This window comes from Procambarus clarkii, chromosome 19 (genome assembly GCF_040958095.1).
Source record: "Procambarus clarkii isolate CNS0578487 chromosome 19, FALCON_Pclarkii_2.0, whole genome shotgun sequence".
NCBI lineage: Eukaryota > Metazoa > Arthropoda > Malacostraca > Decapoda > Cambaridae > Procambarus > Procambarus clarkii.
The window spans coordinates 27,759,277-27,776,311 of record NC_091168.1 but is presented as its reverse complement, the minus strand read 5'-3'; the positions used below and the strand labels follow the sequence as shown (position 1 = coordinate 27,776,311).

The 17,035-nt window shown below is 47.8% G+C and overlaps 1 protein-coding gene across 1 annotated transcript in view; it reads left to right on the top strand.

Annotated features, from left to right (window-relative positions):
* The window catches only part of LOC138366358 (autotransporter adhesin BpaC-like), a 43,994-nt gene extending 29,139 nt beyond the window's left edge, over positions 1–14,855 (top strand). Inside the window, exons 3-5 of the mRNA XM_069327393.1 lie at positions 13,772–13,982; positions 14,356–14,541; positions 14,692–14,855. Of these exons, the coding sequence (XP_069183494.1) occupies positions 13,772–13,982; positions 14,356–14,541; positions 14,692–14,855 (561 nt within the window). The remainder of the gene's footprint in view (positions 1–13,771; positions 13,983–14,355; positions 14,542–14,691) is intronic.
* Positions 14,856–17,035: the final 2,180 nt, after the last annotated feature.

The window sequence follows — 17,035 nt, the reverse complement described above, 5'->3', positions numbered from 1 at the left end:
GTCCTGAATATTGGACCTCGACGGACTCTGTGGAAGAGGCTACAACGGCAGTCTCTCGCTCTTAGTGGGTGTAAGACAGAAACAAAGAGGACCACTTGGACCACTCGGACCACTTGGACCATTTGGACCACTCAGTCTCTATCATTATTCTCAAGGAAAGCGCTTCGAGACACTTAAGAGCATTAAGACAATAGCACGCGGTACAGGTTACAAACGGCAGTTGGCTTCAAAATGATAGTCTAAATCTAGACGAAAGAGCCCAGGCTCTCAGCAAGACAATTGAGGGCCCCCTAGTCCATCACGCCATAATTATAGGTGCATGGCGATGAACGAGCCAATCAGCGTTCCTACTGTACAATCAAGTGCCTCCTGTCAACTACACGCTAACAATTAGACATACCTTATCTTTCTTTCAGTGTCCTCCCCCCAACCAAAAAAACAAAAAATAAGACAATTATCGACCTCCTTGCGGCCCGTGGCGACTAACGAGTGGACATCCATCAGCTTCGGTTCATTTGGAACAACCAACAACAATTTAGGCCACTTTCTCAGCCAGTTGAGTGGTGGAGGAGGCTCGCAGTTCTCAGCTTTGGGGCAACAAGTCATCAATTACTAGACATCAGTTACAGAGCATTATTGCTCACAATTTACCAGTAACCGTTCACAACCTACCGGTAACCGTTCACAACCTACCGGTAACCGTTCACAACCTACCGGTAACCGTTCACAACCTACAGGGAACCGTTCACAACCTACTGGTTACCGTTCATGAGTCACAGACAAGGATTTGAGAGGCGCCAATAATCAGCCTGAAACTCACACCTCTAAGCGTTAATGACCTCAAGTTGACCTGAGGTCAGCTCATGCGAATTTCACCTTGCTTCTGCTAATCTGATAATTGAAGCCTGATAGCCGGGTAGGTCCGTCAAACCATGCCGACGTTTAAGGTGTGGCTTGGTAGAGCGCCTGGGGCTATCTACTTGTGGGCGGAGTTAGCTACTAGGTTTCCCAATATACACTCAGAGAGCTGTAGATTCGAGAGGATAAACAATAGGAGAACAGCCAGCAGAGCAGGGTAGCAGACAGCCGCCGAGATAGGCTGTCGGCCGGACGGGGGGGGGGGGGGGTGGTGACGCTGCTTGACAACTGCAGACCCATCCCCCCCCCCCCCGCACTCCCTATTCAACTTCGACTCAGTCCTCGGTGAGTGAACGTGAAGGTGACTTAGTCGTGTTTACTAATGTTGTGTGACTATCAGGGGCAGACAGTGGTAATGATCTCGAATTCTTGGGTAATGATTCACTATGTATATTAATAGTGAACCTTCAGTTGATTTGCTTGAATTAGGATATCTATCATGATACATATACTTGGTGAATTATTGAGAAATATATACTTGATTCACTTAACTTGTAATCTTATTTTAATTGTTCCTAGATCTGGGTTTTTGGATACAGTATAGAGTACACTTTTTGTATAGATTTTGTATAGTATAGAGTGTTTGAATACAAGAATCTTGCCTGGAGCATGATTCCAGTTGAAACATGATAATAATATATTTTGATACAGACAAGTTCCATTCCTTGTCTTGTATGTACTGACCAGAATGGATGGTGGAAGCACTTCTACTATCTACTCTTCTGTTTCTACTATCTACTTTTCTACTTCTACCTTTACCTCCACTCATCACCGTATTCTCTCTCCTCTCCCTCCGCCCCTCTCCAAACTCTCCCTGACAACTGCCAACCCTCCCTCACCCCCCCCCCCGTTACACGGTAACCGTTCACGACCTACCGGTAACCGCTCACGACCTACCGGTAACCGCTCACAACCGGTAACCGTTCACAACCTACCGGTAACCGTTCACAACCTACCGGTAACCGTTCACAACCTACCGGTAACCGCTCACAACCTACGGGTAACCGTTCACAACCGGTAACCGTTCACAACCTACCGGTAACCGTTCACAACCGGTTACCGTTCACAACCTACCAGTAACCGTTCACAACCTACCGGTAACCGTTCACAACCTACCGGTAACCGCTCACAACCTACCGGGAACCTATCACAAGCAGATAGAATGTCCCCACATAGTGACTTGACTGCCACTACCTTATCCCAGATCCTTGTCCCAGTATTAAAGTATTCTTGTATTCTTGTATAAATAGAATATAATACAAGAATATAAAGTATTATATTCTTGTATTAAAGTATTCTAAAACCTCGATTAAACAATGGAAATTAAAACCCGACAAAATACCACTACCAAACGTCAGGAAGAAGGAGCAACGATAAGTTAAATTTGTAAATTTTGCCCCGAGGGACGAGTTTATTGGGCAGCGTCACTCATCCTGTGAGTGGACACACCGCCATAGTGACAGTATTGGGCAGCGCCACTCATCTTGTGAGTGGACCCATCGCCATAGTGACAGTATTGGGCAGCGCCACTCATCTTGTGAGTGGACCTATCGCCATAGTGACAGTATTGGGCAGCGTCACTCATCCTGTGAGTGGACCCATCGCCATAGTGACAGTATTGGGCAGCGTCACTCATCCTGTGAGTGGACCCATCGCCATAGTGACAGTATTGGGCAGCGTCACTCATCCTGTGAGTGGACACACCGCCATAGTGACAGTATTGGGCAGCGTCACTCATCCTGTGAGTGGACCCATCGCCATAGTGACAGTATTGGGCAGCGTCACTCATCCTGTGAGTGGACCCATCGCCATAGTGACAGTATTGGGCAGCGTCACTCATCCTGTGAGTGGACACACCGCCATAGTGACAGTATTGGGCAGCGTCACTCATCCTGTGAGTGGACCCATCGCCATAGTGGCAGTATTGGGCAGCGTCACTCATCCTGTGAGTGGACACACCGCCATAGTGACAGTATTGGGCAGCGCCACTCATCCTGTGAGTGGACACACCGCCATAGTGACAGTATTGGGCAGCGCCACTCATCCTGTGAGTGGACACACCGCCATAGTGACAGTATTGGGCAGCGTCACTCATCCTGTGAGTGGACACACCGCCATAGTGACAGTATTGGGCAGCGTCACTCATGCTGTGAGTGGACACACTGCCATAGTGGCAGTATTGGGCAGCGTCACTCATCCTGTGAGTGGACACACCGCCATAGTGACAGTATTAGGCAGCGCCACTCATCCTGTGAGTGGACACACCGCCATAGTGACAGTATTAGGCAGCGCCACTCATCCTGTGAGTGGACACACCGCCATAGTGACAGTATTAGGCAGCGCCACTCATCCTGTGAGTGGACACACCGCCATAGTGACAGTATTGGGCAGCGCCACTCATCTTGTGAGTGGACACACCGCCATAGCAGCATGTACAACACTCCCCAATTGGAAGAAAACCCGCTGGGTTGTTCATCCCGTCACGATAAGCTTTCCGATGTGACTAGGAACTCGGGGGTGGGGGGGGGGGGAGCCAAGCAAGAGATCGTCATGCGGGGAATAGTCCCCAGGGGGGAATATAGGTTATAGTCCCTAGGGGGGATATAGGTAATATTCCCCCAGGGAAATATAGGTAATAGCCCCCAGGGTGATATAGGTAATATTGTCCCCAGGGGAATATAGGTAATAGTCCCTAGGGGGTATATAGGTAATAGTCCCCAGGGGAGAATATATGTAATAGCCCCCAGGGGGATATAGGTAATATAGCCCCCAGGGGGATATAGGTAATATAGCCCCCAGGGGTATATAGGTAATATAGCCCCCAGGGGGATATAGGTAATATAGCCCCCAGGGGGATATAGGTAATATAACCCCCAGGGGGATATAGGTAATATAGCCCCCAGGGGGATATAGGTAATATAGCCCCCAGGGGGATATAGGTAATATAGCCCCCAGGGGGATATAGGTAATATAGCCCCCAGGGGGAATATAACGAGGTTATACACGAAAGAAATGAATCTTGAAGAATACGGAGGCGCGTTACTCAAGATGAGACGACACGCAGAATACAGACATCGGAACCAGCGGACGCAGACTGCTATACAGGGACGGGAGCGATTGGGCTGCAATAGCAGAGAGGGGGGAAGATGACTGATGACATAGTAATGTCGCGCCTCTGGCATACAAAACCCGGCCTTATAGTACCTATATGGGAGTGCAACCCGTTCTCGCAAATTTAATAAGTCAATATTGACTTATTAACTACGTGCATAGGTGATATACTAAACATAATAGAAACCCCTAAAAAGATTCATAGAAAACACCGACCTTACCTAACCTTGTTAGTATCTTAAGATAAGCATCTTATTGCTTCGTAATTACAATTATTACTTAACCTATACCTATTATAGGTTAGGTAATAATTGTAATTACGAAGCAATAAGATGCTTATCTTAAGATACTAACAAGGTTAGGTAAGGTCGGTGTTTTCTATGAATCTTTTTAAGGGTATCTATTATGTTAAGTATGTCACCTATGCACATATTTAATAAGTCAATATTGACTTATTAAATTTGCGAGAACGGGTTGGGGAGTGTTAGAGGGGAGGGGGGGGGGCAAAGTATATTTTTCGGACAGTCGCCTCCCCCCCCCCCTCTCGAAAAAATTCCATGTTGTGTACTATTGGTATGCTAGAGGGTATTTAAACAAGATTTATGTAACAACCTAACCTAACCTAACCTAACCTAACCTAACCTAACCTGGGCATATTATATGCAATTTCACACCCTAACTTAAGTTTTTATTTACTCCATATGTAACACATTCCTGTATTGGACATGAATGTGTACAGTACCAAACTTTAATTGGGGTAAGTTGGGTTAGGTTGATGGTTGCCTGCTCCAGTCTTCTAAAAAAAAACATCGGTACAAAATGATCGTTTTTTTGGGTTGTAACAAGTCTAAATATTGCATATATACTCTACAGTATATGTATTTTTTGCAAGACATGATGCAATAAGCAACATTAAACACTATGGAGACATTTAGAAGTATGCAATTAAAAACTGCAGCAAGCAACTGCAAAACACACACACAACGACATCAATACCGCTGATATTCATCCTCGTCATCACTCATCAGGAATCGATGAATTGCTGTGATGGGTTGAAAACTGAGGAGCCAAACTATAGTTTTGGACCGAAACGTCGGTCAAACAAGATGACGTTTAGAAGAGCTCTAAAAGGAAGCCATTAAGACAATCAGCGGATAGAAAAGCGGGCCCCAAGAGCTAGAACCAGCTCCTGCAGACAGAAATAAGTGAGTACATGTGAACAAAACGGGAATAACAAACAAAACAACAAACTCTGCCAACTCACAAACAACACTGTTTGTGTAAGCCAGTCACCCCTCCTCCTCCTCCTCCCTCCTGCTCTCCTGCATATATGAATGAAAATGGCGAGCATATGGGTGACTCTTCCTTACCTGGCCCTCCACCATCAGCCCCAGCATCAGCCCCACCACCAGCCCCACCATCAGCTCCATCATGAGCCCCATCACCAGCCCCACGATCAGCCCCAACACCAGCCCCACCACCAACCCAACCAGCAACACCATAAGCCCCACCACCAGCCCCACCACAAGAACCACCATCTGCTCCACCACTAGCCCCACCACAAGAACCACCATCAGCCCCACCGCCAGCTCCACCACCAGCCCCACCATCAGCCCCACCACCAGCCCCACCACCAGCTCCACCACCAGCCCCACCATCAGCCCCACCGACAGCTCCACCACCAGCCCCTCCACCAATCCCACCATCAGCCCCACCACCAACCCCATAATCAGCCCCATTAGCCCCACCACCAGCCCCACCATCAACCCCACCATCAGCCTCACCATCAGCCCCACCACCAGCCCTACCATCAGCCCCATCACCAGCCCCATCATCAACCCCACCATCACCCCACCGCCAGCCCCATCATCAGCCCATCATCAGCCCACCACCAGCCCCACCACCATCCCCACCACCAGCTCCACCATATATCAGCCCCACCACCAGCCCCACCACCAGCCCCACAACCAGCCCCACAACCAGCCCCACCACCAGCCCCACAATCAACCCCGTCTGGCCCCACCAACCCCGTCTAGCCTCACCAGCCCCCATCTAGCCCCCACCAGCCCCGTCTGGCCCCACCAGCCCCGTCTAGCCCCATCAGCCCCGTCTAGCCCCACCAGCCCCGTCTAGCCCCACCAGTCTCCGTCTAGCCCCACCAGTCCCCGTCTAGCCCCACCAGCCCCCGTCTAGCCCCACCAGCCCCGTCTAGCCCCACCAGCCCCGTCTTGCCCCACTAGTCCCATCTAGCCCCCACCATCCCCATCTAGCCCCACCAGCCCCATCTATCCCCCACCAGCCCCCCCCGGCTGCCGTCTAGCCCCACCAGACCCTGTCTAGCCTTACCAGCCCTGTCTAGCCCCACCTGCCCCATCTAGCCCCCGTCTAGCCCCACCAGCCCCCGTCTTGCCCCACTAGCCCCGTCTAGCCCCACCAGCCCCATCTAGCCCCCACCAGCCCCACCAACCCCCGTCTAGCCCCACCAGCCCCTGTCTAGCCTTACCAGCCCTGTCCTGCCCCATCTAGCCCCACCAGCCCCGTCTGGCCCCACCAGCCCCGTCTAGCCCCACCAGCCCCCGTCTAGCCCCACCAGCCCCGTTTAGCCCCACCAGCCCCGTCTAGCCCCACCAGCCCCCATCTAACCCCACCAGCCCCGTCTAGCCCCACCAGCCCCCGTTTGGCCCCACCAGCCCCCCGTCTAGCCCCACCAGCCCCGTCTAGCCCCACCAGCCCCCGTCTGGCCCCACCGGCCCCCGTCTGGCCCCACCAGCCCCCGTCTGGCCCCACCAGCCCCCGTCTGGCTCCACCAGCCACTTTAGCCCCACAAGCCCCCGTCTAGCCCCACCAGCCCCCATCTGGCCCCACCAGCCCCCGTCTAGCCCCACCAGCCCCGTCTAGCCCCACCAGCCCCGTCTGGCCCCACCAGCCCCCGTCTAGCTCCACCAGCCCCGTCTAGCCCCACCAGCCCCCGTCTGGCCCCACCAGCCCTCGTCTAGCCCCACCAGCCCCCGTCTAGCCCCGCCAGCCCCCGTCTGGCCCCACCAGCCCCGTCTAGCTCCACCAGCCCCGTCTAGCCCCACCAGCCCCCGTCTGGCCCCACCAGCCCCCGTCTGCCCCCACCAGCCCCCGTCTAGCCCCACCAGCCCCCGTCTAGCCCCACCAGCCCCCGTCTAGCCCCACCAGCCCCCGTCTGGCCCCACCAGCCCCGTCTAGCTCCACCAGCCCCGTCTAACCCCACCAGCCCCGTCTAGCCCCACCAGCCCCCGTTTGGCCCCACCAGCCCCCCGTCTAGCCCCACCAGCCCCCGTCTGGCCCCACCAGCCCCCGTCTGGCTCCACCAGCCACTTTAGCCCCACCAGCCCCCGTCTAGCCCCACCAGCCCCGTCTAGCCCCACCAGCCCCCATCTAACCCCACCAACCCCGTCATGCCCCACCAGCCCCCGTCTGGCCCCACCAGCCCCCGTCTGGCCCCACCAGCCCCCGTCTAGCTCCACCAGCCCCGTCTAGCCCCACCAGCCCCCGTCTGGTCCCACCAGCCCCCGTCTGGCCCCATCAGCCCCCGTCTAGCCCCACCAGCCCCCGTCTAGCCCCACCAGCCCCCGTCTAGCCCCACCAGCCCCCGTCTGGCCCCACCAGCCCCGTCTAGCTCCACCAGCCCCGTCTAGCTCCACCAGCCCCGTCTAGCCCCACCAGCCCCCGTCTAGTTCCACCAGCCACTTTAGCCCCGTCTAGCCCCACCAGCCACTTTAGCCCCGTCTAGCCCCGCCAGCCCGTGTGTGTGGCATATTTGGGACCAGCCGCTCCACCAAGCCCTAATTAATGCCATACAAACTGGCTGAGTTCATTAATGTATTCAAGACTGAAGAGCATGTCCGCTGTTTATATTGTATAAACCCTGTTCCTTTTTATTAAATGAATTTATTATCTATTGTATAATATGTGTGAGTGTGTGAGAGTCTGAGTGTGTGTGTGTGTGTGTGTGTGTGTGTGTGTGTGTGTGTGTGTGTGTGTGTGTGTGTGTGTGTGTGTGTGTGTGTGTGTGTGTGTGTGTGTGTAAACTACAAGGTGACTGAATGATGGAAGCCACGTCCTGACTTGACGCGTCCTCTTGACTTGACAATCTAATGGTGTTAATGGGTGGTGTTGTATAATGGGTGCTGCTGACAAGGTATAATAGCAGCAGTTTGCACTGTATAATAAATGATTTACGTTAGCAATATTTCTTGCTACATTTGTGGCTTGTAATGTAAAAATATATATTGTTACGATTGTCTCCTGCTTAGGCAAGGAGATCCTGCCTATTCCTTTACCGCCTATTCAACAACGTATCTGCGTACTCAAGTATACGAAATCAACAACAATAATACGTAATTAGAAGCCCGTGTCTAGACAAGACACCACCTCACCCCCCCCCCCTCCAGCCTCAAGTACCCGAGACACCTGCTGTCTGGAGGCCAACTCCACTCGCTGGTCGACCAGCTGAACCGCTTGTTTAAGACTGCCGGCGATAGTTACCTGCACATCAGCGCCATCAACACTAGGCCTGGCCGAATATATAAAAAGCACACCATCGGCCAGAGCTCACAGCACCTCTCCTGTGCCAGGTAAGTCCACTACGGGCTCACCATAGACCGTGCTACTTGGAACTTTTGTTCTGAGTAGCTGAATCTAAAACGTGAAACTGGCCAGACCTCGGCGTCACGCAGGGTGCAGTTGTAGCTCCACAGATCTCCAGTATCATCTATTGATACTGGTAATGGCTCAAAAGGGCCACCATTTATGGGCTATTCATGTCCGTACCACCTTTTGGGTGGCTTAATCTTCATCAATCATCAATCGGCCAGACCTCACAGCACCGTTCCTGTGCCAGGTAAGTCCATTACGGGCTCACCATAGCCTGTGCTACTTGCCCTGCTCCTGAGCCAGGTAAATTACGGGCTCACCATAGCCCGTGCTACTTTTAACTTGTTCCGAGTAGCTGAATCTATAACAACAACGGCCAGACCTCAGAATACCCTTCGTGCTTTCATGGCCGTAACATCTGTCGCCTTCCCAGGAACCAGTAGATGCATACAGCTGTTGTATATCGTGTTTGGCACCTTTCTTTGCCATTAACGTGAATGTCACATGTTTGTTTATATTTCTTTTGTATTTTGTATTGTGGTAACGCCAAGTAGAATATGGGAATTGTTTTATTTCTTGTTGAAGTCATTTTTGTAATATTAAATATTTAAAGTTTTTCATTCTTTAGACTTCACCCACAACTCTCACACCTTAAAGAGCTCACAAGCAGTTTTATTTACTTTGTTTTACTTTTTTTTATTTAATGTGATTGGCATTACACCAGCCAGAATAGCCACTGTTATTCCTTCACTTTTACGTCACAATATATATTGTGAGTCTTAAGCCCCATACTATTCAATGTACTTATGAACGCCATTGCAAATATTGATTTTCCGGAAGGAACACAACAAGTGGGATATGCAGATGATGTTCTAATACAAGCTCCCACATTGGGAAAATTAAAAAGTCCATTGAACTCCTTGGAAGGATATGTATTGAGCTCGGTTTCACTCTCTCCACAAACAAGACAACAGCATACTCTCATCACTAGAGGAGAGAAAATGAAGAACTACAAATTAATGGTGTAACACTTGAATGGGTTGACCACTATCGGTACCTTGGCGTCACTGTCGGCTCTAACAAGGGGAAGAAAGAGCAGCTCAACCAACTCATAGGAACATGCGAAAGTCGACTCAGGGCACTGAAAGCTATGACCTGGAATGGATTTGGAGCCTCTATTGCTGTGCTTAAAATGATGTACACAGCCTATGTGCGCTCCGTCATAGACTATGCCGCACCAGTTTTGTGCACCTACTCCCAAAGCGATATGAAAAGGCTCAAAAGCATTCAGAATGAAACCATGGCAATCATTCTTGGAGTTCCAAGAACTGCCAAAACATCTAATCTACGAGAGGAGTTGTCCCTCCCCAGTGTTAAAAACAGAATTAAGGAGCTGAATGCTAAGCTTGCAATTAGCATAGCCAGAGATCCCCATTACAATGATATTGCTAAGAAAAAACTGAGTTCTGTGCTACTTTCAGGGGGAAACAGGAGAAGCAAAAAATGGCATCACAGATCAGTCTGCTACCTCGAAGAACTTCACCTGCTTGAGCAAGTCCGTGAGCTCCTGCCTGGAGAGAGGTTACCTCCCTGGGAGGATGACTCATGCAAGATCATCATCAAAGAGATGACAATGAAAAAGTACAACATGATTGGACTTTTATAAAAATTGTATAAAGAAGCCGGAGATTAACTAGATCAAATCTACACTGATGGGTCATCTAATCCTGTTAATGGCAAGGCTGGTGCAGCATACACTGTAATTAAGGATAATTCTTTGTCATGTTCATAGCAAACGGCACCATACGTTTGTATGCGCTGCGTTTCATACGCCAGCAGTAGATAAACAATAGAGAGCATACAGGACGTCCGCCAAGCTTGGAACCTGCTAGTCATGTATCTTTTATAAGTATTAAAGTCAGTAACCAAGCAATGGCTTTATATCAACCCTACAACCAAGACTTCCTCAGCAACACACAACACCACACTGGCGACGAGGATGAACTGTGAACGCATTTATTTGTTCAGCTCAAAACACAAGGAAGAAGCATGCTGCCTCGCCCCAGAGGAGAAGTCGTGCTGTCTGTGAGCACCATACCAATGCTGTGTGCTATCCAATGCTGTGTGCTACCCAATGCTGTGTGCTAACCAATGCTCTGTGCTAACGAATGCTGTGTGCTACCCAAGCTATGTCCTGATTGAAGCTGTGTACTAGAGGAATCTGCGATATCTGCCGATGTTGTGTACAAAACCCGATGTTTTGTATATGAAACGACACTCTGTGCTACACAATTCATTATGCTGTGAACTGTCTGCTGTGTTGACAGTGCTGAAAGCTCATCAATCAACAACTGCTGTGCCAACCGCTGTGCAGCTGTGAGTAGGAACAACAACACATGTACACAAGGCTAGGTAAGAGGTCAGTTGCTGCTATATTGTGCACTGTTGTGAACTTTTGCATGAAAATGCTTGTGTGCTTTGCAAAATTAAAGTAATTACAGTGAATTCTTAACATATACAGTGCAATAAGTGTTTAGTATTCTGAGGAACATTTAAGTGATAAGTCTACATTTATACAGTAAAAATGGCAAATATACCTCATTTTCCTGCATTTAATCCTGACTGTGACCAGACAAACTTGTCACAGAGGTAGACCAGATGGCTTAAAAGGTTTAAAAATTTGTTGATAGTTTCAGACATCAAAAGTGCTAAAAGAAAGCGTGCCTTTCTACTTCATTATGCAGGTGATTGTGTTTGTGACATCTTTGACACACTGAAAGACACTGGTGGTGCCAAAGATTATGACACTGCCAAAGCCAAATTTACTGAATATTTCAAACCTAGACAAAACACTGCTATGGAAATTATGCATTTCAGGAGAGCCAAGAAACTCTCTAATGAAACTGTAGATCAATACCACACATGTTTACAGGGTTTGGCAACCCATTGTAAGTTTGATGATGTTGACAAAGAAATCAAACAGCAAATAATTGAAATATGTACATCTACACGTCTCCGTCGAAGAGCTCTAGAACTTGTTGATGATGAAAGTTCTCTTACTAAGATACTGGATATTGCTCGTCGAATAGAAGATGCTGCACGTGATGCTCGTGTCATGGAGTGCAGTGCCAACAACGGTTCTGCCACTGTTACTAATAGTGATGAGGTACCTGGTTGATACCTGGTTGATGGGGTTCTGGGAGTTCTTCTACTCCCCAAGCCCGGCCCGAGGCCAGGCTTGACTTGTGAGAGTTTGGTCCACCAGGCTGTTGCTTGGAGCGGCCCGCAGGCCCACATACCCACCACAGCCCGGTTGGTCCGGCACTCCTTGGAGGAATAAATCTAGTTTCCTCTTGAAAATGTCCACGGTTGTTCCGGCAATATTTCTTATGCTTGCTGGGAGGACGTTGAACAACCGCGGACCTCTGATGTTTATACAGTGTTCTCTGATTGTGCCTATGGCACCTCTGCTCTTCACTGGTTCTATTCTACATTTTCTTCCATATCGTTTACTCCAGTACGTTGTTATTTTACTGTGTAGATTTGGTACTTGGCCCTCCAGTATCTTCCAAGTGTATATTATTTGATATCTCTCTCGTCTTCTTTCTAGTGAGTACATTTGGAGGGCTTTGAGACGATCCCAATAATTTAGGTGCTTTATTGCATCTATGCGTGCCGTATATGTTCTCTGTATTCCCTCTATTTCAGCAATCACTCCTGCTCTGAAGGGGGAAGCGAGTACTGAACAGTACTCAAGACGGGACAACACAAGTAACTTGAAGAGTACAACCATTGTGAGGTACGTAAGGTTCAGGGAGGACACCGTGATCATAGAAGATATCATGGTAAACATAACAGCAATTGAGCCAAGAACCACATCACAACTGGAGTCATGGAACAAGACTCAAGCAGTCACAACGACCCACATCAGAGGGTGTCAACAATAAATGTTACAATTGTGGAGGAGACTACCCACACCAAGGTAATGTTTGTCCTGTTCAAGGTAAGAAGTGCTATGAGTGTGGAAAAGTAGGGTCATTTTGGTGCTATGTGTCGTTCCGCACTAAAGAAACCACAGTCAGTAAACAAGAGTACTGTACGAGGATCAGGTCATAGGGGTCGAGGTGGTAAACGCAATATTGCACCTCATATCCAGAATGTTAATAATGTACAAGACAACATGTCATTACAACCAGTCTCAGATGACAGTGAATGTGACTATACTTATGGAGTACAAGCAATCACAGAATGGAATGATCTTCCAAACAACCCAGAGACATGTGTATACATTGCTGGCATTTGTCTCAAGGTTCTCATTGACACCGGATCAAACATTGACACCATTGCTGAGTGCCACTATGAGAAATTTAAAAAACAGTTCCCAAAGCTTGAGAACAAAAATGGCAAAGCCACTGCCTATGCTTCAAAGTTAGCCTTGCCAGTGATTGGAACTTTCAATGCAGAGATTAAGTCAAAGAGTGCAATTCTCATTACTACATTCCATGTTGTTAGGAATGCAAAGGAGTCTCTACTCAGTTACAAGACTTCAACCAAATTGGGGCTACTTCAGCTTTCTAATGCTGTAGCAGTAGAATCTGCAAACAATGTTGATGCTATTGTTGCTGAATTTTCTGATCGATTTGAATCCATAGGTTGTTATACTGATAGCAAAGTACATCTGCATATCAACTAAGATGTAATTCCAGTAGCCCAACCACATTGCCGACAGCCATTCCATACTCGCAAGAAAGTCGATGCCGAACTGGATAGGCTGATGGAACTAGATATCATTGAACCAGTAACAGGCCCAACACCATGGGTAAGCCCAATTGTCACTCCACCAAAGCCGAAGAATCCAGATGAGATACGCATTTGTGTGGACATGCGTGTTCCCAACAAGGCAATAATGCGTGAACGCCATCCTACACCCACTGTAGATGATATGATCTACCGCTTGAATGGTGCAACTGTATTCAGCAAGTTAGATTTAAACAAGGGCTATCATCAGCTTGAACTTGATGATGAGAGTCGCTTCATCACAACGTATACGACACATCGAGGTCTGTACAGGTACAAGCGCCTGAGTTTTGGTATTAACAGTGATGCTGAGCTATTTCAGCATATCATCAGCCAGGTATTGCAAGATATACCTAATGCTGACAACATGTCTGATGACATCATTGTTTATGGCCGAACCCAAGCTGAACATGACAAAGCTCTTCGTGCAACATTGCAACGCTTACGAGAAAAGAATTTGACGCTAAGCCGAGTAAAGTGTGAGATCAATCAACATAAAATTATGTTCTTTGGACATGTACTTAGTGACAAAGGTCTGTCTCCAGATCCTTAAGAAAGTTGCAGATATCAAGAATGCTGCACCTCCTTCAACATCCACTGAAGTACATAGTTTTCTGGGAATGGTAAACTACTGTTCTCGCTTCATTCCAGATTTTGCTACCATTACGAAGCCTCTACGTGAGCTCCTGAAGAAAAATGCATCATAGTACTGGAGTGATATCAAGCAAAATGCATTTGATGCTGTGAAAGATGCATTAGTAGAGAATGCGACTGCTGCGTACTTTGATCCATCAATGAACACTGAGTTAACGGTGGATGCTAGTCCTGTTGGTTTAGGTGCTGTTTTAGCCCAACACAAACCTTGGTCAACCAGACTCCAGAGAAGTAATTGCCGTTCTCTCACAGATGTTGAGCAACGATACAGTCAGACAGAGAAGGAAGCTCTTGCTCTTGTATGGGGCTGTGAACACTTTAATGTGTATCTGCTTGGTGCACCCTTCACCACAATAGTTACTGACCACAAGCCATTGGAGACCATCTTCAATAATCCAAAGTCCAAACCACCAGCTCGCATTGAGAGATGGGCTCTTCGTCTGCAACCATACAACTTTACGGTGAAATACAAGCCGGGTGCAGGCAATCCCGCTGATTACATCAGTCGACATCCTGCCAACAGTTTCACCATCACCAAGCATCAGCAAGTTGCCGAGGAATATGTACACTCTGTAACCTGTGATGCAGTCCCTAAGGCTCTCACTCTTGATGAAATCCGTACTGCAACCCTAGAGGACCCAACTCTGCTAGCAACAGCGGATGCATTGACTAAGAAAAAGTTTCCACGCATCCCACCCTCAGGAATTGACCGAGATGCATTCAAAGCACTTAAAGCATCCAGACCGAATTAAGTGTTATGCAACAACGCGACACCATGCTGCGAGGTACTCGTATCGTCATTCCAGCTGTTCTCCAGCAACGTGCTCTGAAGCTTGCACATCAAGGACACCAAGGTCTTGTTAGGACCAAACAGCTGCTACGAGAAAAGGTGTGGTTTCCTGGCACTGATCGTCAAACAAAGGACATGCAAGATACCTGTGTCCCTTGCCAAGTTGCAGTGGATACTTCAAGACCAACAGCTCTACAACCTTCACCACTACCTGCTGCACCATGGACGGAAGTATCGATGGACTTCTGCGGACCGCTACCAACTGGAGGGTACTTGATGGTAGTCATTGATCACGTTATCCAGAAGTAGAAATCATCACTTCCACATCTGCAAAGGCTGTCATCCCAAAACTTGACAAGATCTTTTCAAACTTTGGCATTCCTGAAGTTGTCAAGACGGACAATGGACCGCCATTCAATGGACAAGACTTCGTCAACTTTGCTGAGCATATTGGATTCAAACACCGCCGTGTGATGCCACTACATCCTCAAGCAAATGGAGAAGTCGAGAGATTCATGCAACCTCTCATGAAAGTGGTAAGCTGTGCTCATGCCGAAGGACGATCCTGGAAACAAGCTATGTATGCTTTTCTCAGGAACTACCGTGCAACACCGCATGGAACACTGAGCAAGTCGCCTGGCGAACTCTAATTTGGACGTCCTATGAGGATCTCACTACCCGTCATGCCAGCCGAGGTAACGGATAAACGTCTCGCTCAGAAGGATGCACTAGCCAAGGACAAAATGTAAATTGCTCATGATCAACGTGGAAAGGCACAATTCATACAGGTTGGAGACACTGTTCTCGTTAAAAAGAAAAAAAGAGGGAAAGCTAGATATGCCGTATGATACAAAACCTTATAAAGTGATTAGTGTAAAAGGAACTATGGTAACAGCGAGTAATAGAGATCATAGTATAACACGTAATATGGCTTATTTCAAAGTGATTCCAACTAGTGTAGAAAATGAAGAAGGGCAAAGTCGTACAAACGATAAAGAAAAAAATAGTTATAACCCGACAAACAATTTATCAAGGGATATTCTTGTATTTAAGGACTCTCGCCCTAAACGTCATGTTAAACGCCCTACGTGATTTGATGATTGTGTTCTCATGTAATGCAAAGTTTTTACTTATTATTCTAAATTAAATTTAATATTGTTTGAATAATGCAGATCTCTAATTCAATATTTTGTAACTTTGTAGTACAGTTTCTTTCATTTTTGTTTGACATTGCATTTGTATTTTTAACATTGAAATCCTGTGTGGTAAAGATTAAGTTGTTTAAATTCTTTGTGTGCTTAATTAATGTTAAATGTATGCAATATCTCTTGATATGTTAATAACTTACTTTGTGTCAATAACTTTGCTTTGTGCTACAAGCATGGTAGACATCCTGTAATCATTCTTTTTAAAGAAAAGGAGGGATGTTATGTTCATAGCAAACGGCACCATACGTTTGTATGCGCTGCGTTTCATACGCCAGCAGTAGGTAAACAATAGAGAGCATACAGGACGTCCGCCAAGCTTGGAACCTGCTAGTCATGTATCTTTTATAAGTAATAAAGTCAGTAACCAAGCAATGGCTTTATATCAACCCTACAACCAAGACTTCCTCAGCAACACACAACATCACACTTTCCAACGCAGAAGTGAAGAAAAAGCGCGTATTGAGAACCATGCCTCTTCAACACAAGCAGAGCTAACTGCCATTGTTATGGCGTTAAGGTTTCTTGAACGGAACACTAATGGTGTAGTGATTTGCATTAATTTAAAAGCAGCACTGCAAAGCCTAAGTAAAAACGGGCAGAAAATCTTGCAATAGTCGCTGATATTAAGAGAGCTGTGAGAGTACTTACCAATCAGGGAAGAGTCATCAAGTTCTGTGGATCCCCTCCCATGTTGGAATATGTGGGAATGAACGAGTAGGTGTGCTGGCTGCTGAAGGCACTGAAGGAGACCATATTGAATACTTCATACCCAAGACTCTACTACAAATTAGAGGTATAATCAGGCAACATCACCGTGACAAGGTAACTGAGGAAAGGAGGATAGAAGCACAAACCAGTGAATCTGTACGCTGGTACAACATGGTTGCAGCTGGCAATCCCAATCATTATGGACAAAGAGGAGGTGGCAGCGGGA